At 42.9% G+C, this 22,570-nt stretch overlaps 1 protein-coding gene across 1 annotated transcript in view; it reads left to right on the top strand.

Annotated features, from left to right (window-relative positions):
- csmd3b (CUB and Sushi multiple domains 3b) overlaps positions 1-22,570 on the top strand; it is a 1,150,768-nt gene that overhangs the window by 704,532 nt on the left and 423,666 nt on the right. Inside the window, 1 exon segment of the mRNA XM_039737543.1 lies at positions 1,556-1,680. Within this exon segment, the coding sequence (XP_039593477.1) occupies positions 1,556-1,680 (125 nt within the window).

Raw genomic sequence — 22,570 nt, 5'->3', positions numbered from 1 at the left:
TTCCAACAGCACTGGGCATGATGCAATAACAGGCCCTGGACGGGATGCCAGTCTAGTGTTGCGCCCACACACTGAAGCAGTTTAGAGTTGCCAGTTAGTTTCCCCCTCCAGCATGCTTTTGAGATTTTGAGAGTAAGGCACAGACACAGCAAAATGGAGACCACCGGTATTCATGGCCTGCTGGGCTTTATTGCCTGACGCACCTCCGCTAGTGCCAAAGGGTGGCTATGGGGGTTACCACCCTTCCCTTATGTCTCACCCCTGTGATCTCTGAACATCTCAGGATGGTGTGGCAGAGGTTTGGATGTCTCATTACCACTAATGTCAGATGACCCTCAGATCATCATCTTACCTTGTACACCAAAGCCAGAGATTCCCTTGCTCTGCCAATTCCTTGACCACTTCCTTTTTCCTGGAGGCGTAATTCTCACAGCCTTCAGAATTTGCTTGGGTGGCTCTTCCAATGAAACCCTAAGGCTGGACTGTTGTCTTCTATCCTGCTTTTTCCTTCATCCGTAAACAAGATTCCAATATACTTGAATTCTTCCACTATGGGCAGTTGTCCTCTGCTCACCAGGAGAGAGCAATCCATTCTTTTCTGAGGGAGAACCATGATCTCAGACTTGAAGCCATTTCCCATTCGGCAGCGAATTGCTCGAGTGCAGGTTGACATTCACAGACAGATGAGGGCAGGAGGACAACAGCATCTGCATAAAGTAACGATGCTACCCCGAGCCCCTCCAAAGTCACACTCTCACATCCTCTCCATGAAAATCACTGCACTCAACCAGGGAATGAATGGCACACAAGATTGGCCCAGTTAGCCCATATTCTTGCAGCACCTTCCACAAGTTGGACTTGAAGAGAGAGATGTAGGCTGAAAAAACGTAGATGAGGAGGTAGGGTGTGTGGTTGAGGCTTCTATTTGTGGCCAACTCAACACCTACCTCGGAGAAAACGTCTCCCCAAGGACAGAACATTGAGTCCAAATGGACCCCTTTCAAGACCCCAGTAAAACCTGTGGGACATCTCAAGATGATAATCTTGATGGACACCATAGATGTGGGAAGCTATCAGACTAAAGCTGGTGGCCTTCAGAGGAATGCTGTCTGTGGGATCTCCTGACTTGGTGGAGGGGGACTATCAGGGTAAGAGGGTCTGCTGCAAAATCCTGAGCATGGATGGAGGTTGGAGAAGTCATTGGGTGCAGTGAGAAGTCAAGAAAACTATTGGCTAACTAAAAAGATTACAATATGCAAGCTTTCAAGGCAAATCAGGCCCCTTCTTCAGACAGTTAGCCAATAAAGGGGGTCATTTTGCTTGACTTCTCACTACCTCCATAATGGATCCCCCCTGCCACAGAGAAGTCATTGCGAAAGACTATCCAATGGCCTGGAGGTTGTACTGGTAAACTGTTCCACACCATGGAAGACCTAAAAGGAATTAATCTCTCATTTATAAAAATACGCCATACAGCCAGGGCTCAGATTACTAACAAGTTCTGTCTCTGCGGACATTTTGTAACCCAGTGTGTATTTTTTCCTTTCTCTTTTAGTCTCGGAGCTACAGCTCAGTTCACTTGTGATGAAGACTACGTGCTGCAAGGGTCAAAAAGCATCACCTGCCAGCGTGTTGCAGAAGTGTTTGCAGCCTGGAGTGACCATAGACCGGTGTGCAAAGGTAAGAGACATTTTATTACAATGACGCCGGAGCCTATTTCAGTACCTTCGTGACGCTTATATGTCCGTGTTTTCTATACAAGATCATGTAATGCTGTTGTGAATTTGCATTAATAATAAATAAATAAATAAATAAAATGTGGAATTCTAGGGAGGGATCCAATATAATGCAAGGTATGAGATGAACCACCAAGAACTGTGGAAGACCCCTGGATTTATATGGCAGAGGGCAGAACATGAAAACTTTGACAAATGAGAGGAGACCATTTAGTCCATTTGTCGCCTGTGTGTTTGGCTAATAGCTCAGCTATCTTATCGAGATTCTTTGTAAAGGTCGTCCAAGTTTGTGTTTCAACTCCATGCCTCTTGGTATTTGGTTCCAGAGTCCCACAACTCTCTATGCAAAGAAGAGCTTCCTGGCTTCAATTTGAAATGCACTTGCCCTTAAGTTTTCATTGATGTTCTCAACTTTGTGATTCACCCTGAAGCTGAAAGAATGTTGTTGGATCTGCTTTATCAAAGCTTTGAGGAATTTGGAGAGCAGGATGAGGTCCCCATGAGGTTTCCTATCTACTATACTAGCTGTCCCCCGCAGCTCCGGCCACGTAGTAGTGAAACAGGACAAACTTTAAAAAGCAATAAAAAAGGTAGGTACGCTCTAACATCAAACGTTGGCACTGTATCTGATCGTGTTCAGCTGTGACGAGAGAAGAGCTTGTGGCCGTGATATCCCTCACAATCAGAAGGTTCCTTCTAAAACATATATAGCTGTCTCTCAAAAATGTCAGACGTTACTCTTTAACAATCTCTAGATGAGATTTCTGCTAAATAAACAGTAGCTAAGCAGAGGCGAGGTGCTCTCCAACACGTGGTGAGAGGTAGAGCGACTCGAACGGAGTCTGGAGTGTGAGTGAGTGAGTGAGTGAAGAGTTCGCCACCCGGCTCCCTAGTCTTGAGGCCCCGCGTCCCCATCCCCTCGGCCTGCAGCCTGTGTGTCGGACTAGCACGAATAAATCGCTGCCACAAGCAAACTGTGATTCTTAGCACAATAAGAGGCGTCACAAAATCAACCGGAATGTTCAAGAAAATTATAGAAAACAACCCGATCTATTAATCTGCTAAGCAGTTCTCTTGTTCGCTAGCTAAGTGGATGTAAGGTACTCTCCAAGGTTGGAGCGGGAGTGAGGAGGGCCCGCTATGTGTCTCTCGTATTCCTGCAAATAAATCAGTACCACAAGCAAACTATGATACTTCGGGAGATGAGAGGCATCGCAAAATCAACCGGAATGTTCAAGCAAATTAAACAAAAAAACCTGATCTAAATCCGTGAAGTAGTTATCTCGTGGAAAACAGACAGACAGACAGACAGACATTGGATTTTATATATATAGAGATATCTCTCTCTCTCTCTCTCTCTCTCTCTCTCTCTATATATATATATATATATATATATATATATATATATATATATATATAGTCAGTCACACACGCGCAAGTAGGAGACCGCGGACGGACCTTAAACCACTTCAAAAGATGTTCGCCGGCAGTGAGTGGCGGGGTACTAACCTTTCTCCTTTAATGTCTTCCAGGAAAAGAGACGCTCCGCCATCATAATCCTTCCCGCAGTACGTCTACTTCCGCCCTTCCTCTGCCATCTTTCCTGACGTCAGCAGTCCCATCCTCCCTCACGGTTCCTTCCCAGCATTCCTCCACTTCCGCTCCTCCCCTATAAAATGCCCGCTGACGCCTCAGAATGGCATCGCGCATATGAACTGTTTTTTTTATATTTGACCGGATTTTGATTTATTGAATTGTGGATTGTCTACAATATACGGGGCCCGAAAACCCCAAACCTTTATGCTGTTTGTTTGTTACATCTTTTACAGTATATATATATATATATATATATATATATATACACAGTAAGTATATATATATATATATATATATATATATATATATACACACAGTATATACACATACAGGGTGGTCCAGATCTAATTATGCAATTTTCATTATGCTATAACTTATTAAGTTTATTACATATAAAATCACCCGAAAAATCTCAGACCATTGAGAAGTGTGTGAACTGACAACATGAAGAATCGTCTTCACGCTGAACTGGAATCGTCCCCGCATAAAGTCATCCAGACGATCTTGATCTGCATAATTAGATCTAGACCACCCTGTATGTGTGTGTGTGTGTGTATATATATATAATATGCCTGTCTGCTTTTCACAAGAGAACTACTTCACGGATTTAGATTGGGTTGTTTTCTATAATTTGCTTGAACATTCCGGTTGATTTTGCGACACCTCTCATCATGCTATGTATCATAGTTCGCTTGCGGTACCGATATATTTGTGTGAATTCGAGAGAGAGCAGCGGCCAGTAGGAAAGAGGGGGCGGGGCCCTCCTCACTCGCATGCCAGCCTCACAGCGTAACCTTACCTCCACAAAAGCTAGCGAACAAGAGAACTACTTCACAGATTTAGATCTGTTTTTTTTCTAGAATTTGCCTGAACATTCCAGTCGATTTTGCGACTTCTCTCATCATGGTAAGAATCAGAGTTTGCTTGCAGGAGTGATTTATTCACGCTAATCCAAGACAGAGGCTGCGGGCCAAGGGGAGAGGGAAGCGTGATGTCAGGAGTGGGTAGCCAGGCAGGGCCCTCCTTGCTGTCCTGTTTCACTTCTATGCAGGCGAAGCCACGGGGGGCAGCTAGTATAGGTATATATACATTAGATCTGAACAGAAAAACATAACTGACATTAATGTGACAATGTTACAGTTTCTTATCATCTAACCTGTCGTAATTAAGTGAGTTATGGCAGTATATGAATAACGGCACAAGACAGCTAGAAATCCAACGTGACCGAACACATCAAACGCAAAACAGAATGCTCGGCCTTGGAACTGCTTGTCCTGTACTGCACACGTCTGATCCGTTGTGTCCGTCTGAGCAGATTAGCTGACGGTGAGGTTTATTTCCTCGTGTCTGTAGAGGTTCTCGAATTACGACAAAGCAGCTCTACGTGAAATATGCTTACGTAAACGCTGGCATGATATTTAAATGTGCTTTAAGGGAAGCATGTGGACAAGCTGATAAGATTCACTCAGGCAAGCAGGCAAAGTGAATTGACCGCACATTTATAAAGGTGACTTGGCATGAGACGCTAGCAGGAGATCAGAAGGCAGTATGCAGAGTCCATTGCTTTCAATTGGAAAGATCAATGAGCGTCACATGCAAGGGAATTGTTGATGAAGTTGAAATCCAAGACGGTGAGGCTTGATGTCTCTGGGTTTCTGTTTTTATGTTTTGTTCTTCTCATGAGGTTCACTTAAGATGCTAAGGTGGATGGATACGTTTAACCGCAAGTGTGCAGATAAGCCACAAAAATGCAGAGATAATAAAGCAGCCATGGGAATTGGGAATTCCTGTCAACCAACGAGGAGTTTGGCCAATTAATTGGAAGTCCAGCATGTTTTTATTATTAAAGCTCTAGAAGGAGGCAGTGATCAAAAAATGGAGGAGGAATGAAGGGAAAACAGCCATTAACGGGGACTGATGGTCAAGGCCCCTTATAATAATACTACTAATATATGTTATTTATATGGCGCCTTTACCTCTCATATGATTCACAGCTGGGTTATATCCATTTTAGTTTCAATTTGGTCATCTTCAGAACTTCTGTCTATTGACAGGCTCACAACGCATCTGAGGGTGCAAACCAAAAATTCCAAGAATTGTTAAATAAAAAATAGAAAGCCTTTATTATCAGATTGGACCAATTTCCATTTGGTCATCTTCAAAATCGTCTTCTTGAGATGTAATGCACTTATCCCAGTGCTTCTCCCGTCCCTGTTAACATTCGCTGTCCTCGCCTTTTGTTAGAATCTCTAGAGATTCCTGTGTTTGTTTTTTATTTTTTTTTTATTCTTGCTTTCTTCCATGGTAGCTAATCTTCTTCCCTTCAGTTTCGATTTTAATTTTGGGAACAAAAGAAGTCACCGGGAGCGAGATCTGGAGAGCACGCGAGTGTGAAAAACGCTTAAGACAAACTTACTTGTGTTGTGTTCTGCCAGTGGGTTGCAAAGTGGCAGATGTTTTTTTCCTTTTTTTTTTTTATTTAAGCAAGCGACCGGAAGATGAGAAGTGAAATGAAAAACAAGCAAACATCATAGCCAGGAAATCGAAACGATTTGTCGTCAAGCCTAAACTCAACCTGTTACACGGAATTCCAAAGGCACGAAATCGCAAAATACTCAAAGGTTTGTGTCATGAATTAGGAGTCCCTAAAGCATTTCAAAAAATGTCTGCTAAAGGGGGGAAATCCTGTCAAAAACCCCAGCTAGACACAAACAGGGTCTCGTAGAATCTTTATAAAATAAAAGATCTATTTTTCACAAAAAAAAAAATATTCTTCAATAACAATGAAGCTCCAAGGAGCACAGAGGCTAAAAGGTTTGCCCAAAACAATAAGATGCACAGATGCCGATACAGAATGGCTCATATAGGTGTGACGATCAGGTGTCCACGTCAAGTCTTTATGATATTCATGTTTTCTTTTACTACTAGTAAAGGACTTTACGCTGCACTTTTGCAGTTCTGTTTTGTTTATCCTTCGGGTGGTCTTTAAATCGGCATATCATTTCCTTGTCTTCTGTTTTATAGCATCACACTGTTTGCTCATTACAGTTGCCAATCCTGTTTCCTGGATATGCTTTGCCTCGTGATGATGATAAAAAAAAAAGAAAAAATATGAAAGTGTCTGTCAGTAGGGACCTGGTGGAGCAGCTGAACACACTGCTTTAAAGCAGGACTGTATATCAAATGAGGTCCTATCTACAAAATTCATTTCAGCCCTGACTTCTTCGTCGTCTTATTACTATCAGGGGACTAGTCATCTGAGACACACCGTGAATCCCCAGACTGCTTTCATAAAGAAGCTGATGAAGGTATAATGACATGAAACGGCGGTATGGCTTGTGCTGGCTAGGAAAGAAAAAAAAAAAAGGTAATGATGAACTGGGCCTTTGCTCTGTCATCTGAGTCCAAATTAGGACCACCCTGCATTATGAAGGTATGTGGGGAAATGTTTGTGACAGCCTCGGTTCGAGGTATAATACACTTAGTGTGATTGAATGTTTCCAGTGGGTATTAAAAATGGCGTGTCCGTCCGACTCCTCTGGTCATTTTTGGATTTTATACACGGGCAATTCAAAGAGATTTAGAATCAACAGTTCACTAAACGAGAATAAAATGTCACATTAGGAGATATGTGAGCAGCAGGATCTTTCTGTTGTGTAAAAATCTCGAAACCCACTCATAGAATTGCTAGAACGGTTCTAGAAACTAATGTAGCTACAAAAATGGTGCTAACTATACCCACCCATGATGGCAGAGACAATAATAAAAAAAAAATACAACAATTGCAACAAAAGTAAGATATAATTACAAAAACAAAATCACCACAGCCACGATCTGCAGAACTAAAAACCCCCAATTCAGAGCACACCGTACACATCATTACATCAGAATGTTGGTCTTCATTCATCCCACTGCTAACACCAATGTAGCAGCAGTGCTGAGTGCCAATGGACTCTTTCTGTTGTGTAAAAATCTCGAAAGCCCCTAACAGAAATGCTAGAGTGACCCAACCACCTAATGTGGGTACAAAAATGGTGCTAACTATACCCAGGGTGGTGACAATGATAAAAACATAAAACAATAGCAACAAACGTAAGCTATAATTACAAAAATCACTCCACATCCACGATCTTCAGAACTAAGAACCCCCAATTTAGAGCACACCGTACACGTCATTACGTCAGAATGTTGGTCTTCACTCATCCCACTGCTAACACCAATGTAGCAGGAGTGCCGAGTGCCAATGGACTCTTTCTGTTGTGTAAAAATCTCGAACGCCTCTAATAGAAATGCTAGAGCAGCCATAGCACCAGGTTACAAAAATGATGCTAACTATACCCACCCATGATGGTGGCAACAATGATGAAAAAAATAAAACAATAGCGACAAAGATAAGCTATAATTACAAAAACGCCACCACCACCACCACCACATCCATAATCTGAAGAACTGAGAGCCCTCATTTTAGATCACACCATTCACTTTATTACATCAGAATGTTGGTCTTCACTCATCCCACTGCTGACACCAATGTAGTAGGAGTGCTGAGCGCCAATGGACTCTTAATGTTGCTCTCAGAGGTCGCTGACTCTCTTTAGAAGGGCCGCCCACTGTTGGAATTCCTATGCGACTTCGTAGCTTTGTCATTTTTATTGGTTATCCCTGCAGCTGCCGCTGAGGTGGCTCATAATGGTGGAGGCTCATCCCCTGGCTGATTTAACTTGTCAAGCGCCATTACAATATTTTGCTCTGCCTGTGATATGTAAAGGATTTCACTTTAAAAAATCTTCAACATAATATTTCTGTCATTGAAGCATTCCTGACATCTAACATGAGAATTGCACTAACGAGAATTTTAATTCCGACGCTGGTGTTTGCTTCTACTACCGCATGGTCTGGAAAGCAGCAGCAATGGACCCATGGAGCCTTCCGCATTGATGTTCACCTCACAATCTCAAACGCTCAGGAGTATCACACAGATTAGGATTTCTTTTATGGCCCTAATCAGACTTCATCTTCTGTCCAGCCTGTGAATTAAAACTTGCAAGGCACAGAATTAGAAAAAGAAATGACAAAAGCATGGAGCAGTTAGATGTTAGAGCCCAGAAGGACACCTAATTCACTGGAGCACTGCGTAATTAGACTGACTCTTTATACACCTTGCAAGATGAGCTCCTTATTGCTATAATGAAGGCTTCTGCACATTTCGTGTGGAGTCTGGCTCTGGTACGCGGGAAGAGCGCTCAGAATTTTAATCACTTGGCCAGAAAACCCAGGTATCCAGATTGGCAGAAGTTTCTGGTCTTCTGAGTTTTGATTCTGCACTTCAAAGGCTGCAGCTCAGATTTGCACTGAGGGTGCGCCAACTGGGGTAACAAAGTACCAAGGAGACAGACGTGTGCTGTCGAGGGGATGAGTTTTGTTTTTCGACGAGAACTTGAAAAGTCTTTTTCACGTCCAAATGCAAACTCAACGCCGAGAGCGGGCATGAATCTTAACTCTTCATTTTCCAAGCACTCTTCTGTTCATTTAGATGCGGGTAGTGGGACCCTTTAAACTTGGCCTTATTTATTGTACGTCCTGTGACAATAGATGGCGCTATACCAGCGCTTAACCCGACACAGACTGACGCAGGAGGCACACTAGTAAAACTCTAAATTTCTATTTTCTTTTTCTTCACCTGTGGGCAATGTCTTCCCCGTTTCCCACCGGCACAACACAGGCCCAAAGCACCAACGCCACAATGCACAATCCTTTTCTTCTCTCTTTCTCCTCCTCCTCCTCCTCCTCCTCAGCAAGCTTTGTCTCCCTCCTCCCAACTCCGGCTACCCAGTAGTCTCTGCTGGCCCATTATATAACTCCAGGTGCCCCAATTGTGGGTGTGGCAGAAGAACGGCCCACACAGGCCTCGGAACAGCTGCAGTGCCCCCTGGCGGTGTTTCCAGATTTCAACAGGGCTGTATCCAACTCCATCTCCCATGAAGCCCTGCGGGAGTCCGAGGTCCAAGGGGGCTGCCATTGAACATTCCAGGGGAGGTAATGCTCTGTCCATGTTTGTTCCCCCGGACCATACAAGGAAGAGGCGTCCCGTCCTGGCAAGGGCCCCAGTCCGTTTCTGCTCCTTTGATGTAACTGGCAAGAATGTCGCCATCCTTCATGTTCCATCCATTAAACATTTTTATCAAAAAAAAAAGAATATTATTTTATATATATATATATATATCCCCTTGGGATTAATAAAGTATCTATCTATCTATCTATCTATCTATCTATCTATCTATCTATCTATCTATCTATCTATCTATCCCACACATCAAGGCGCTATATAACCTGACATTCTGTTAGCCTTCTTAATGGCTTCTGAACACTGTTGGGAAGTCGATAGCTTAGAGTCCACTATGACTCCTAAATCCTGCTCATAAGGTGGACTCTTGATTTTCCGACCTCCCATTGTGTATTCAAACCTAATATTTTTACTTCCTGTGTGTAATTCTTTACATTTACTGTCATTAAATTTCATCGACCACAAATCTGCCCAAGCCTGTCTGCTATCCAAGTCCTTCTGTGATGATATAACGAATTCGAAATTATCTGCTAATCCACCTATCTTGGTATCATCTGCAAACTTAACCATCTTGTTACTTATATTCCTATCTAAATCATTTCTATGTATTAAAAATAGCAGCGGCCCTAGCACTGCCCCCTGCTGGTCACCACTCTTAACATCGGCCAGTTCTGATGAGGTTCCTCGCACCATCACCCTCTGCTTCCTGTGTCTGAGCCAATTCTGCAACCATCTAAAAACATCACCCTGAACTCCCACTTCTTTTAACTTGATGCCCAACCTCTCATGTGGCACCTTATCAAATGCTTTCTGAAGCATCAGGGCATGCTGGGAGTTGTAGTCCCATGGGTCAGCCCTGTTGTGTTCCGTGGATGCCGCCATGGGCATACTACTGAGATTTGTCATCCCTACTTTGTGGGGCTTTTCGTTTGACCCAGAAGTCCTCCCGACGGACCACATCCTAGCACCTGGGGCGTAGATAAAAGCCGACGCTCTGCCTTACTCGGCGAGACAGAGAGGTAAAAGGGAAGACTTGAGCTTGTGCAGCGTTTTGAGACGCCTTTGTAAGGTACTTGTATTTGAGCCGGGACTTGTGATCGTGCTACACTGCCCCCTCATGGTCACAGTATCCATAGCATACACGGCCAGAATATATGTATGTATACAGAATATATGTAGTTACACTGTGTATCCAGATTACAACATCAATAGTTACAGGATTCAGAAACATCTTTACAACAAAAACCAAACTCCGTTCAACTCAGATTAGCCCAAGCCTAGAGAAGTGTTGATGAATGGCTGCTGCTTTGCATTGTGAAGCCTTAACTTGCACCTGAGGATGGAGTTGACTGACCAAGTAATTGCGAGCACACATCGTGATGTCCATTACAGAGTCATGGCGGTTTTTAAGACCCTGACACCTGAGGGATCGAAGATCAAATGTGGCCAGGCCCTTCATTTTTAAGAAATTTGGAAACCTTTCTGACAACCTGTTTGCTCGTTGTCACCACGCGTTATTGAGTGCAGATAGCGAACGTACCCGTTTAAAATGAGAGCCACACCATGGAAGGTAAAGGGGTTCGAATGCTTTGTGATCCTGTTACCCGTATTTGGATTCACGGCCAGTTTTGCTGCAGTAAGAACGTTTTCTCTTCCGCCGTTACTCTCTGTTTGCCCCCCGCCGCTTATAAACAAGGAGACTGATTTGGCACAAAGAGACCCGCTTTTAAACGTCTGTGTGATTATGTGTGATGCTTCCCGACATTTCTGCTTCTTTTGTTTTTTCTGGCAAATTAAAACCATATAGGCTTTAAAAATCAATTATAAGACACTTAGCTGTATAATGGAAGTTAAAAGCTCAAATTAAAACTGTTAGGATAATTTCTCTTTTTTTAAGATTGTGTGTGGTGATTTGATTTGAAAATAAAAGTAACACCGGGCTGAGGATAAAGAGCGTCCCTGCTGCCGCTTTAACTTCCAGCGGCTCTTAAAGTCTGCCGGTAACAACGCGCCGTTTTCGGGGGCTCGAGTTCTTAAGGTGCTGCTCTGTGTGGCTTTAGGGAGACTCCATTGTTCATTTGTTGAGTTGTTCGCCAGGTTTAAAGTTGTGAGAGTGCACGGGAAAGGAAAAATGACAGTATCTACACATGTCTACCATTTTAGCACAATATTCCAAAAAGTCTGACTTGCCGTATGCCGTCCTAATTTGGGGTGTTTAATGAATGAGGTGCAAGTACATAATAATAAACCAGAATAGCCTCATCAGATACTTGAAATGTTAAAATGTCCGCTTCAGTTTAAATGTTTAAAGCCCACATATTTTTGACTGTAGCAGAAATTTGTCATTTGTAACCCCCTCTAATGGAGGTCCATAAGGAGCTAGTGAAGGATCAAAAACCAAAACTAGCCTCATATTCATCATTGGTGACCTTGAAATAGTCTGAAACGACACCTCACATGCTTAGGTTGGAAATGTGTTATTTCTCACCTTCTGGGAGTGGCACTTAGAGGGCTAGGACCACCGGTACAGAATCAAATATCAGAAATATGATGATATTCATGATCAGCAACCTCAAAACAGCATCAATCTACAATGTTTTATGAAAAGGAGTAACTTTGACCCCTTGTACGGTGAACCCTGGTGATGGAGGCTTCATGCTATGGGGTGGGGTGCCTGGAGATTGGGGGGGCTTCTCAGCAGCAGCAACAGATAGACTGGTCAGAACTGAGGAAAGAGTGAATGCAGCCAAGAACAGAGGGTGGTCCTTGAAGAAATGCTGGCACCCTAAGTGCAAACAACCTCAGACTTGGGACAACAGTTCATCTTTCAGCACATCAAAGCATACTGTGCAGCCAAAACAACGTCAGCAGTGGCTTTGGGACAAGTCTCGGAGTGTCCCTGAGCGGTTTGGCCAAACTCCGTGGTACGGCAGTTCACAGATCACTTTCCAGCCAATCTAAGGGAGCTTGAGAAGATCAACTGCCCCAATCCAGATGGGCAAAGCTGGTAGAGACAAACCCAAGAAGACTCAAAGATGGAATTGCTGTTAAAGAGCCTTCTACAAAGTATGGGACTATGGGTCTGAATACTTCCAGAAATGAAGGATTCCAGATGTTGTTTTGATTTTAATAAATATGCAGTCCTTTCTTTCTTTTTTTTCTTTTCTTTTTATTAATTTTATTACAATCCATACAAAGCAATCAAGTTTTTAAAAAAAGAAAAATTGAGTTAAGAACAGATCGATCCCCACCCCTGTGTCCTTTCTAAAAACATTGCAGGGTATTGAGTGTAGATTAATCGGCAAAATGGGCAAATTTCTCTATTTTATATTAAACCTGGAACAGAGTAAGAGGGGTGCAGAAATTGAGGGGTCTGAAGGCTTTCTAAATCCACTCTATGTTATGTAGCTGAAACGCACAACAGCAGGATTTCTTTTACAATATTTAATATTTCACTTCATTTTTTCATTGGAGTCCCAAGAACACTTTTAATGGTTGCCCTCCGGGGTTGGGGAATATGGCGGGTACCATCAAAACCCCAACTAGATGCAGGGGCCTGGATTTATTCAAACCAAAACTCTCAAAAAAACTCCTACGAGCACAAAAAGGAATTGCCTGAAGAGGCAAGGCAATCCACAGCAAACAAAGTCCAAAAACAGAAATCAAAGGCAAAGTCGAAAACAAAGCACAGGTTCAAAAAATTCCAGGCACTGACAAAGCAAAAGCACAAAGCCCAGTAGACACAAGAAACTCTCCACTCGCTGGCGCCTTCGAAATAAACAGCCGGGAACTACGGAAGGCCCTCCAATAAATAGGGTGGAGGGCAGTCCCTGGAGGTGATTGGCAGGTGGAAACGCCCAGAAAACACATGGGACGTAATCAGACAAACACAAAAAAATAACACACATAATAAACAAAAGAAACATCAATACAAATAAATGATACAGAATTAGACAATACCCACAACTTTGAACCTCAGCCAGGGGACCGAGACATGACAGGTGGATTGTAGTGCGTCAGACCCAACTCACTGCACAGTGGCTCCTCACGACTTTTATAAATGGTGCATCATTATTAGACACTCCTTATACGGATCCAAAATCTGTTAATGAATCGCTCAAGCTTAATGATAATACAACAGCCAGAAGGAGAAAGAGCTCACATACCAGATGTACGATCTGAAACAAACTTTTAAATTGAGTTTCCAAAGAAAAATAGAAGTGTAACTTATTTTTTGATAGAGTTTATTATTGGCCTGGCACGCCCTGTGGTGGGCTGGCATCCTGCCCGGGGTTTGTTTGCTGCCTTGCGCCCTGTGTTGGCTGGGATTGGCTCCAGCAGACCCCTGTGACCCTGTAGTTAGGATATAGCGGGTTGGATAATGGATGGATGGATATATTGGCCTGGATAATAATGATTCATGTGAGTTCCATGCTGCTGCTTGCAGTTTCATCTGGTAGCACCCACTAGTTGCATTAAGCAGGGTGGCTATCTTCACGTATTTTACAACATACAAAATCTATGGTGCCCATCCCTCCACCTATTCATTTTCTGAACTTATCATTCCATTATGTCTGTTTCTTAACTCAGACTGTGGAGTGCTGGAGTATTTCCTGGTATGACTGAGAACAACAGTGGGATCAACCCCAGGTGACACGCTGGTCCAGTATACCGTGAACTCCCACACAAACCCACACGTGAATTTTCAAATTACTCATCTTTGGTTTTGCTTGATGACACCTTCATTTCTGCTTTTGTCTTCTCATTCTCTTTATCACTCAATTAAGCTAATCAGCTGAAGATTTTCAGTTTTTTTTTTTAAATGTTGGTTCTTAATTTGCTATTTTCATCTGTCTATTTAATGTGCGTCGGCTATCTGGATTGTGTTTAAAGTGAGAAGCTTTCAGGGTCTTCATGGAGAGTGACTTGTAAAAAAAAAAAAAAGGAGCTTCAGAAACCCTTGACCAGAGGCAGTGAGTGGAGTCCAAACATCTGGATTGGGACAGATCGTGGTGTGACACTTGGCATAGTCGGCAGGATTTGCTTTGCAGATTTGAGTGGAGTGTTGTAGCATTGGAAAGGTAAGATTTGAGGGCAGAGTGAAAGAGGATTCAGCCGAGGTCACTATACTGTACTGACCGCACAGGGCGGCAGCAGTTTAAAGTAAGATGGAATCAGAAGATGGGGACGTACGCGTAATAGCTAGCCAAGGTTGTAACCAGGAGTGCAGAAATAAAATGGCTAAAAGTCAGGGCATAAGACAAAAGCAAAGATTGAGGAATGTGACGAAAGACACAGGGAAGGCCCAAAGTAGCGAGGGAGTCAATAACCAGGATATATCACACTGCCGAAGCCAAAAGTTGAAGAACAAAAAAAAAAATTTGTAACCGGAGAGAACCTTAAACAATAATAAAAGTTTTTATTTAGTTTTCATCTACCCACAAGCTAGAGCAGCATAAAAAGATGAAATAAGATGAGAAATGAGTGCTGGGGTCATGAAGGGAACATCATTTAAAAAAATCATTCAAAATGTACAAAATGATGGATTGGCAGTTCACCAAATAAATGTTAGGAAAAAAATAATAAACTCTCAGACTACCCGAGCTGCGATTTCCTCCAAGTTTGATCCAAATTTGAATGTCGACCTCCTGTGCCAACTTTGTTTTGTATAATAGTTGAGACTGGACTATATGAGGAAAAGAAGTTACCTCAGTGGTCCCTGGGTGGTCTTTCGTTCTCCAGTCTAGCGAAACAGACAGAACACAAGTGAGTGGTGGTCTCACACTCTTCTCCTTCCCCGTGTTCATCCAACATAAAACACTCCCAAAGCTTGCATGTCTGACAACAGTCGGGGAGTGTACAACGCTGACCTTTACATGTGCAACGTAATGACGTCACACACTCCCGGTCACCGTGACTGTCCCCATGACTGCAGTACACACACAATACGGTATTCAGAGAAGCACAAATAGTGGATTTTTACAAATATTTATTTCGTATGAATTTTTTGCTGTACAGTATATTTATTTGTATTTGGTAAAAATAACGTCAAATCAGCTCTGTGTGTGTCTGCCTGCTTGTGCATGACATGACATGACATGAGCACGCGGTGAAGCTCCGCTTTCGCTTTTAGGAAAATGTTGAACTTCACAAGGCCACGTTATATTTTTCCTTGTTGGACGTGCAATTTGTGACACGAATTTTGACCGTCAGTGTAATAAGTTAGTTCACCAACATGGGGTTCCACAGTCATCATTTGTGTCACATGGTTGGAAACTGAGCGGTAATCAGTGGCGTAGCTCGAGTTCATGCCGCTTGGGGTTGGGTGGTGCCCTCCAACATATCTGAATATGTTAACCTATTTAAATAGAAAATTAAAATAACGTATAGAGACAAATTAAGATGAATTTTCCATAGATTTATTCGCATATAAAGAAACAGGAATAATTTTCACATATAATTATTTATAAGCATCAACTAGACAAGAATATGGTATAGACGCTGCACTGATAAGCCGTGTTCTAATTACTAGTTTTCATATAATTATGCTGCGAAAACCAGAACTAGTGTAGTGTACAGGTGAGAGATGGGGATGAGCAAGAAAGCATTTGGATTTATAACAAAACAACATTATAAATTGTAAATTACCGCATTTACGTGTCTACCACACGCACATTTTTTTCCCAAAAATTAGTATTAGAAAATCAGGTGCGCATCATCCATCCATCCATTTTCCAACCCACTGAATCCAAACACAGGGTCACCCACGCACCAAGCACACACTAGGGCCAATTTAGAATTGCCAGTCCACCTAACCTGCATGTCTTTGGACTGTGGGAAGAAACCGGAGCCGGTGCGCATTATTCACGAGGAAATGTAATTCTGTAATGTTTACTTCTTCTGCTTGGACTCGCTCTCTCTCGCTCACTTGCTCGCCCACTCACGCTCTCTCTCGCTCGCTTGCTCGCTTGTGCACTCGTGCTCTCTCTCTCTTGCTCGCTTGCTTGTGCACTCGTGCTCTCTCTCTCGCTCGCTCGCTCATTCACTCGCGCTTCCTCTCGTTCGCCAGCGCGCTCTCTCTCTCTAAACGCTTCCTATACAATCACAACATGCGTCGTACACGGGACAAAACTTTTTTCGCGATTTTCTTTGTAAAAATTAGGGTGCGCGTCTTACACGAGGGCGCGTGGTACACAAGTAAATACGGTAGTTGTTTATTTTCCTAGAAATTCTTGGTGGTGTATAATGTTTCTCTTTATTTTTGTTATTATAAATTTCAATTGCTGTGTCTGATGCCGTCACAGAAGGACAGTCTGAAAATGATTTTTTAAATCATTGGTGGATAAAAATCAGAGAATTTTACTTTTTTGCATTCGTGAGTGATATTTTTCCAGACCCTGCTGCTTACACACTAATTGTACTGAGCCTTTCGGCCAATAATGCAGCCCCCAAAAATACGCGGACCACCCCCTCCGCCCGCCCCTAGCTATGCCACTGGCAGTAATTTCTATGTATACTTGCATCTTTTTTGACAGGGAGGATATTAGCATATATGGCTCTTCGTGTTTGTTGCTGGGTATAACTCAATAAGGTGCATTTAAATAAAAAGCCTTCATAATTAATACATTTTATTCAAGAACACTGGAATAGCCTAAAATAAGGCATACAAAATGGAAAAAAGGAAACTCACGGGTTATCTATTCTAACTCGTTCAGAAGTACAAAATGAACTGAATAAGAACGAGTTCAAAATTGAAATGGTGATCTATGAATGTGAGTTTATTCATTTTAATTTGTGTGAACTGAACTTTGAGCGAGTTCTTGTGAGATGTGAACTTGCACAACACTGGCACTGCCATCTCTCGGTCCGCTGCCTAGATGTATTTTGTCAGACCCACCGACTGCCTCCCATGCGCCTGTGTGTAATTCGCCATATAAATGAACAGCAGGAAAACAAACAATAATTGCAGACAATGTCTTTTTCAGACGGGAGTTCACAAGTGAACTGATCCCAAAATGGGCAAACTTCTGGTTTTATGTCCTTCCAATAGGGGAAGGCAGGTCCAGGCGGGGAGACACAGGAAGTGACCTCAGAGATGTTACAGCTGTCAATCATCCGGTCTGCAGGGGGAGGAGCGTCAACCCCTGGAACGGCAGGTAATTCCAGTCACCAGGGCCCTTAAGATGTCCCCTACACGCACACACCTGACACTCAAACACACATTCCATCCTCCTGGATCCCTAAGCAGCTTCTCCCTTTTCATCCTTAATCCAGCCGCAACATTTTCCCAGCCATTTTGATAGTCCATGCTGGCCCCATAAGTTCACTTCATTTATATTTAAAGCTGCGACAATCAAAATGAACTTTCAGAGCGACAGTTTTTCTTGTTATGAAAAAAATTAAAAAGACATTTCCAAACAGTGAAGAGATCCGCCTGCTCCCAAAGTACAAAAGGGCTGGGCCGGCGGCACGATTTACAGACCCCCAGAAAAGGATTTCACATCTGTCAATTCATTCATCCATTATCCAACCTGCTATATCCTAACTATAGGGTCACGGGGGGTCTGTCAATATCGAATGATTTTTTTTACCCTCTGCTAATTAATTGGCTGCCAGCCATAAAGGATTTAATGAAGAAAGCTTTCAGTTATTCCGACAGACAAATTCAAAAAATCTGGCAAGTCCCAAGAAAATGTGATTCTTACGAGAGCTTATAGTGAGAGGGGGAAAAAAAAAAACAAACCCTGAAAGACGTCCATTGTGCAACACAAATATTGAATAAGTGTGACTTGTATAAAATGAACGGCGGTGGTGTCATTTATTTTAATAAAACGTCTCGGAAGTGAGGGGCTACTTAACACAATTTGTCGCTCCAAATGAGTCCTTTAGTGATTTACGTGATAGAAGTGGGGGACCAAAATAGTTACAACTGGCGATTATAATATTTCATGTAACGATATAAAGTTATCCCATACGATTCATGAGGGTTAGAAGCGCAGGACTCTGACCATTGTGAAAATCCACCAATAGGTTTGGGGTCCCCCACCTCAGCTCCTAATACCATACCGTTGACCACAAGCCTTACTGATCTCATTCAGTCAATTATTTAACGAATTCTAGGCAATGCAGTATAGTCGCTCCAGTGTGTCCTCAGAGACACGTCTCCCTTGTATCCCTGAGTAAAATGAAACCTTCTTCCAGCATGTGCCACGCAGATGGAGTTTTTTTTTTTTGGTGCTATCTCGTTGCTTCTCCGCGCTCCACCACTCGATGTCTGTCTCTCTCCCTCTCTCCACCTTTTCCGGCTAAATCGTCTCCAGCCCCAAACCGTCCTGTCTGGGCTGTATCTTCCCCTTAAGGGTGTTTTTCCGCACTCCCTGATGTACACCCTAAGGAGAAGCAAACTGACTACGGTACAATAGTACATGTGGTACTCGTTACACGGGTGTGGTGGATGTGGTGCCACAAAGGGCTCAGCTGTACCTGCAGCACCCCCTGGCGGCGCCCATGGAACACAACAGGGAATCATGCCCTAAAAGGATCTCTGGTGCTGTAGCAACTCCTGCCCTCTAACATCTTGGGAGGAGACAAAAACCCACATATGCTCCTTCCACCTAGCTGGCATCCCGGCCAGGTAACGGTGCTGGCCATCCATCACAACGGTCAAAATAGTGTGCACTAAAATATTATTAACAGATGGCATTCATTGCAAACAGGAAAGATGTCAGTCTCGTACTGCTGGGAGTTTGATCTGCCTCTCCCCCTCATTCATTGGTCAAGAGTCCCGCCTTTAATTCAAATGCACAGCATTGTGGGAACGACAACTTTCCTGTTCACTACTCGCAAAACTTCACACAGTGTGAATTGTGCAATCTCCTATACACAAGTAACACGGGTGCCTTTCTAAATGATGTCCAGTCCACAAGTAAACACGCCAGTCAAGTCCTAGACAGATCTCAAGGAGACTTGATCCTACCATAAACGCCTGATTGATGGAGTGATGCTAAGATGGCCGTCCTTCTGTCCTTCTCCCATCTCAGCAGAGGGCTTCTAATTCTCTGTTTGGGTGACCACTGGGTTCTTGGCCACCTCCTTAACCAAACCCTAAGTGCCCAGTACCTCAGTTTGGTCCTGGTAGCTCCAAACTCCTTTGATTTTGCGATTGTGGAGGCCACTGGGCCCACTCAAAGCTTTAGAGATGGTGGGATTCCCCTTTGCTCTGGCCTGTGCTCCATTAGAATTTGATGGTGGAGGTGAACTGAGAGTTCCTTGGACTTGATGGCTCGGTTTTTGTCTTGATGTGCAGCGTGAATTGTGGGGCCTTCTATACTCATGTCCTCATGTGGCTTTCTTAGCGATGTTCAGTCAACTCAGTGGGCCACAAGTGGACTGCAGTCAAGTTCTGGAAACATCTCAAGGAGAAGAGAAGCAAACAGGAGGCACCTGAGTCCACAACAAAGCATCTAAATAATTCAATGAAGGAGAGAGAGAATCCCGCTGTTGATTTTTAATAAATTTGCAAAGCTTTCTGAAAACGTTGCATATCGAGAACATGGACTGATGGGCAAAAATGACCCAATTCCTCATTAAGAATTGAATCTACAAGACAATAAAGTGTGCAGAAAGTGTAGGGTTCTGACCATGTCCTTAATCCATTCACTTTAACCACTACTTTGGGGCTGCATGCACATTAATAATATTATTTACAATTATTGACCAGATTACTTAATATTTTGGTCACGTCTGCCATTTTACAGCCCATGAGAGTCCACAGCAATACGGGATTTTGATTCAGCAGGAGATCATTCACAACAAAAGACTTTAATAACAATGCATACATTAATCAGGTAGGTTTTACTACTCAAATACTAATAATGAATGTTTGCTCTAATATTTCTTAATATTTTTCTGCTGCCAATATTTACGCACTTTATTAATTCTTATTTATTTCATGCGATACAGTACTAATTGAAACACTTGTTTCCATATTAATGATGAAAATATTACTACAGTAGTGTCACTGAAGACGTGACCCTGTGGAAATTAAGATCACTCGTCATCGCACAGCAGTAATTACATATAAGGTTTTGTTTATTTTTGTTTGCCATGAGCTTTCAGCACAAAATTTAAAAAGAAAAACATAATACAGAAAATAAAACTGAAGCCAAACAAGAAAGCTGACAAGAATCCCCTGTGGATGCTCGCATTTGCAGGCAGCTCCTACTTTTATTCAAAAATAGCCTGAAATAGATTTGCTGCGGTGATGTGCAGTACTTTGTTTATCGATGGGGGGGAAAAAAAAAAATGTCATCCACGCTAATTGGCAATAATAACAGGAATAAATTTAATGAAAGGCAAGAAAATATGGACATGGAAGAACGTGTTGGTCCCCTGTGTACCTGCACAACTTTGAGATGTCATCGAGTCAGGCTGAACAAGTGTGACAGGAGATCATGGGTGGCTTTTTCCAGAAAGATCTTCTAAAATGGCCTGCACACGTTGGTTGGGATCCCGAGAAAAGATCCCAAGTCACTGGATATGAGTGACCTGCCAAAATTGCTTTCTCCAACTGATTTAAATGGAGAGACGTCATCACAGTGTGGTGGCCCACACTGAATATGGGCCTCATGAAGCAAAGGAGAGCGTTGTCTGAGGAGATCAGAAAGAAAATTATAGACAAGCCTGTTAGGGGCAAAAACTAGAAGACCACCTCCAAGTAGCTTGATGTTCTTGTGACAACAGTTGTAAATATTATGAAGAAGTCAAAGGTCCATGGGACTGTGGCCAACCTCCCTGGACGTGACTGCAAGAAGAATTGAGATTGAAAATGGTAGACAAAAAATCAAGGAGAACATCCAAAGAGATATCAGCTGAACTCCAAGGTCGGGGTCCATCAGTGTCTGATTGATTCATGAGAGTTCAGTGGGCCCAATAGAAGACGACCCAGGAAGACTCCACATATAAAAGTCAGACTGGAATTTGATCAAATGCATACTGACAGCCCACAATGCTTCTGGGAGAAGGTCAAATGAGGCAAAACTGGACCTTTTTATGGAAGTCACGTCAGCTCCATGTCCACAGATGAAGCTTTTAATGTAAAGAACACCAGACCTACTGTGAAACATGGAGGAGGCTTGCTTATATTTTGGGTCATCATGGTGTTTATGGCACCAGGAGGAGTCTGTTCAGGGAACAATGACATCTCAGGACTAGCAAGACATTCTGGAGTGAAATGTCATAAAACTCTGTCTCAATGACAGGTCATGGACCCTTCCAATGGGATGACGAGTCAAAACACACCACGAAAAGCCCACAAGAATGGAGAAGAACAAAACATTGGACTATTCTGAAGTGGCCTTCTGTGAGCCCTGATTTGAATCCTATGGATCATCTATGGAATGATCGGAAACATGCACTCTGGAGGACACCCCTTCAAACCTGACCCAGCTGGAGCAGTCTTCTTAGGAGGACTGCGCCCATCGACCTATGGGGAGGTGCAAAAGTCTCATGGAGAGCTCCAGAAATCGTTTGTGTGCAGGGATTGCAAACTCTGAAGCTGGTGCAACCAAATGTGCGGTTAAGGGTCCCATCACTTTTGTGCATTTGTGTTATTATTTGAAATATTCTGTTGAATCCAAGCTCTGAAGCAAAGTGCAATTACACAAACAATGATGGAAGCCAATGGCTCTGGTCAGCTTCGGTGTTATTTCAGAGATGATTGTGGATTCTTCGTTTTTCATGGAGGGCTATCAACACACGTGTCCATGTCTGTATAAGCTGGATAAACGTGCTTGTCGCCTTCAGGACTACCTCACCTCGGTGTCATAGCAGAGATGGAGGGCCAGTAACGAGTGAAAGACCAATAATGTAAGGAGGTGGGCACTTTCACTATTGAATGATTTGTGTATTGTCTGTTAAGCTGAAGTCCTACTTTCATGCTGATACGAAAACAGCAGTCAGAAGTGTTGCTATTAAGTCCCGCACAACTAAATATTATGTTTAGAAAGAAACGTTGACGTTATTGAGATGAAGTATGTCGTTTAGCCTCTTCTTGAGAAGCATTTCATTCATTAGTGTAGTGTTTTACAGTACTCTGCCTTCGTGTGTCGTTTGATTAACTGAGATTTCAGTTGAGTTTTACTACAGAAGAACTTCGGTTAACCCCTGCCGTGGT

Source organism: Polypterus senegalus, chromosome 15 (genome assembly GCF_016835505.1).
Source record: "Polypterus senegalus isolate Bchr_013 chromosome 15, ASM1683550v1, whole genome shotgun sequence".
NCBI classification, from domain to species: Eukaryota; Metazoa; Chordata; class Cladistia; order Polypteriformes; family Polypteridae; genus Polypterus; species Polypterus senegalus.
Note: the sequence above shows the minus strand (reverse complement) of the source record. Positions and strands in the feature narration are given on the sequence as shown.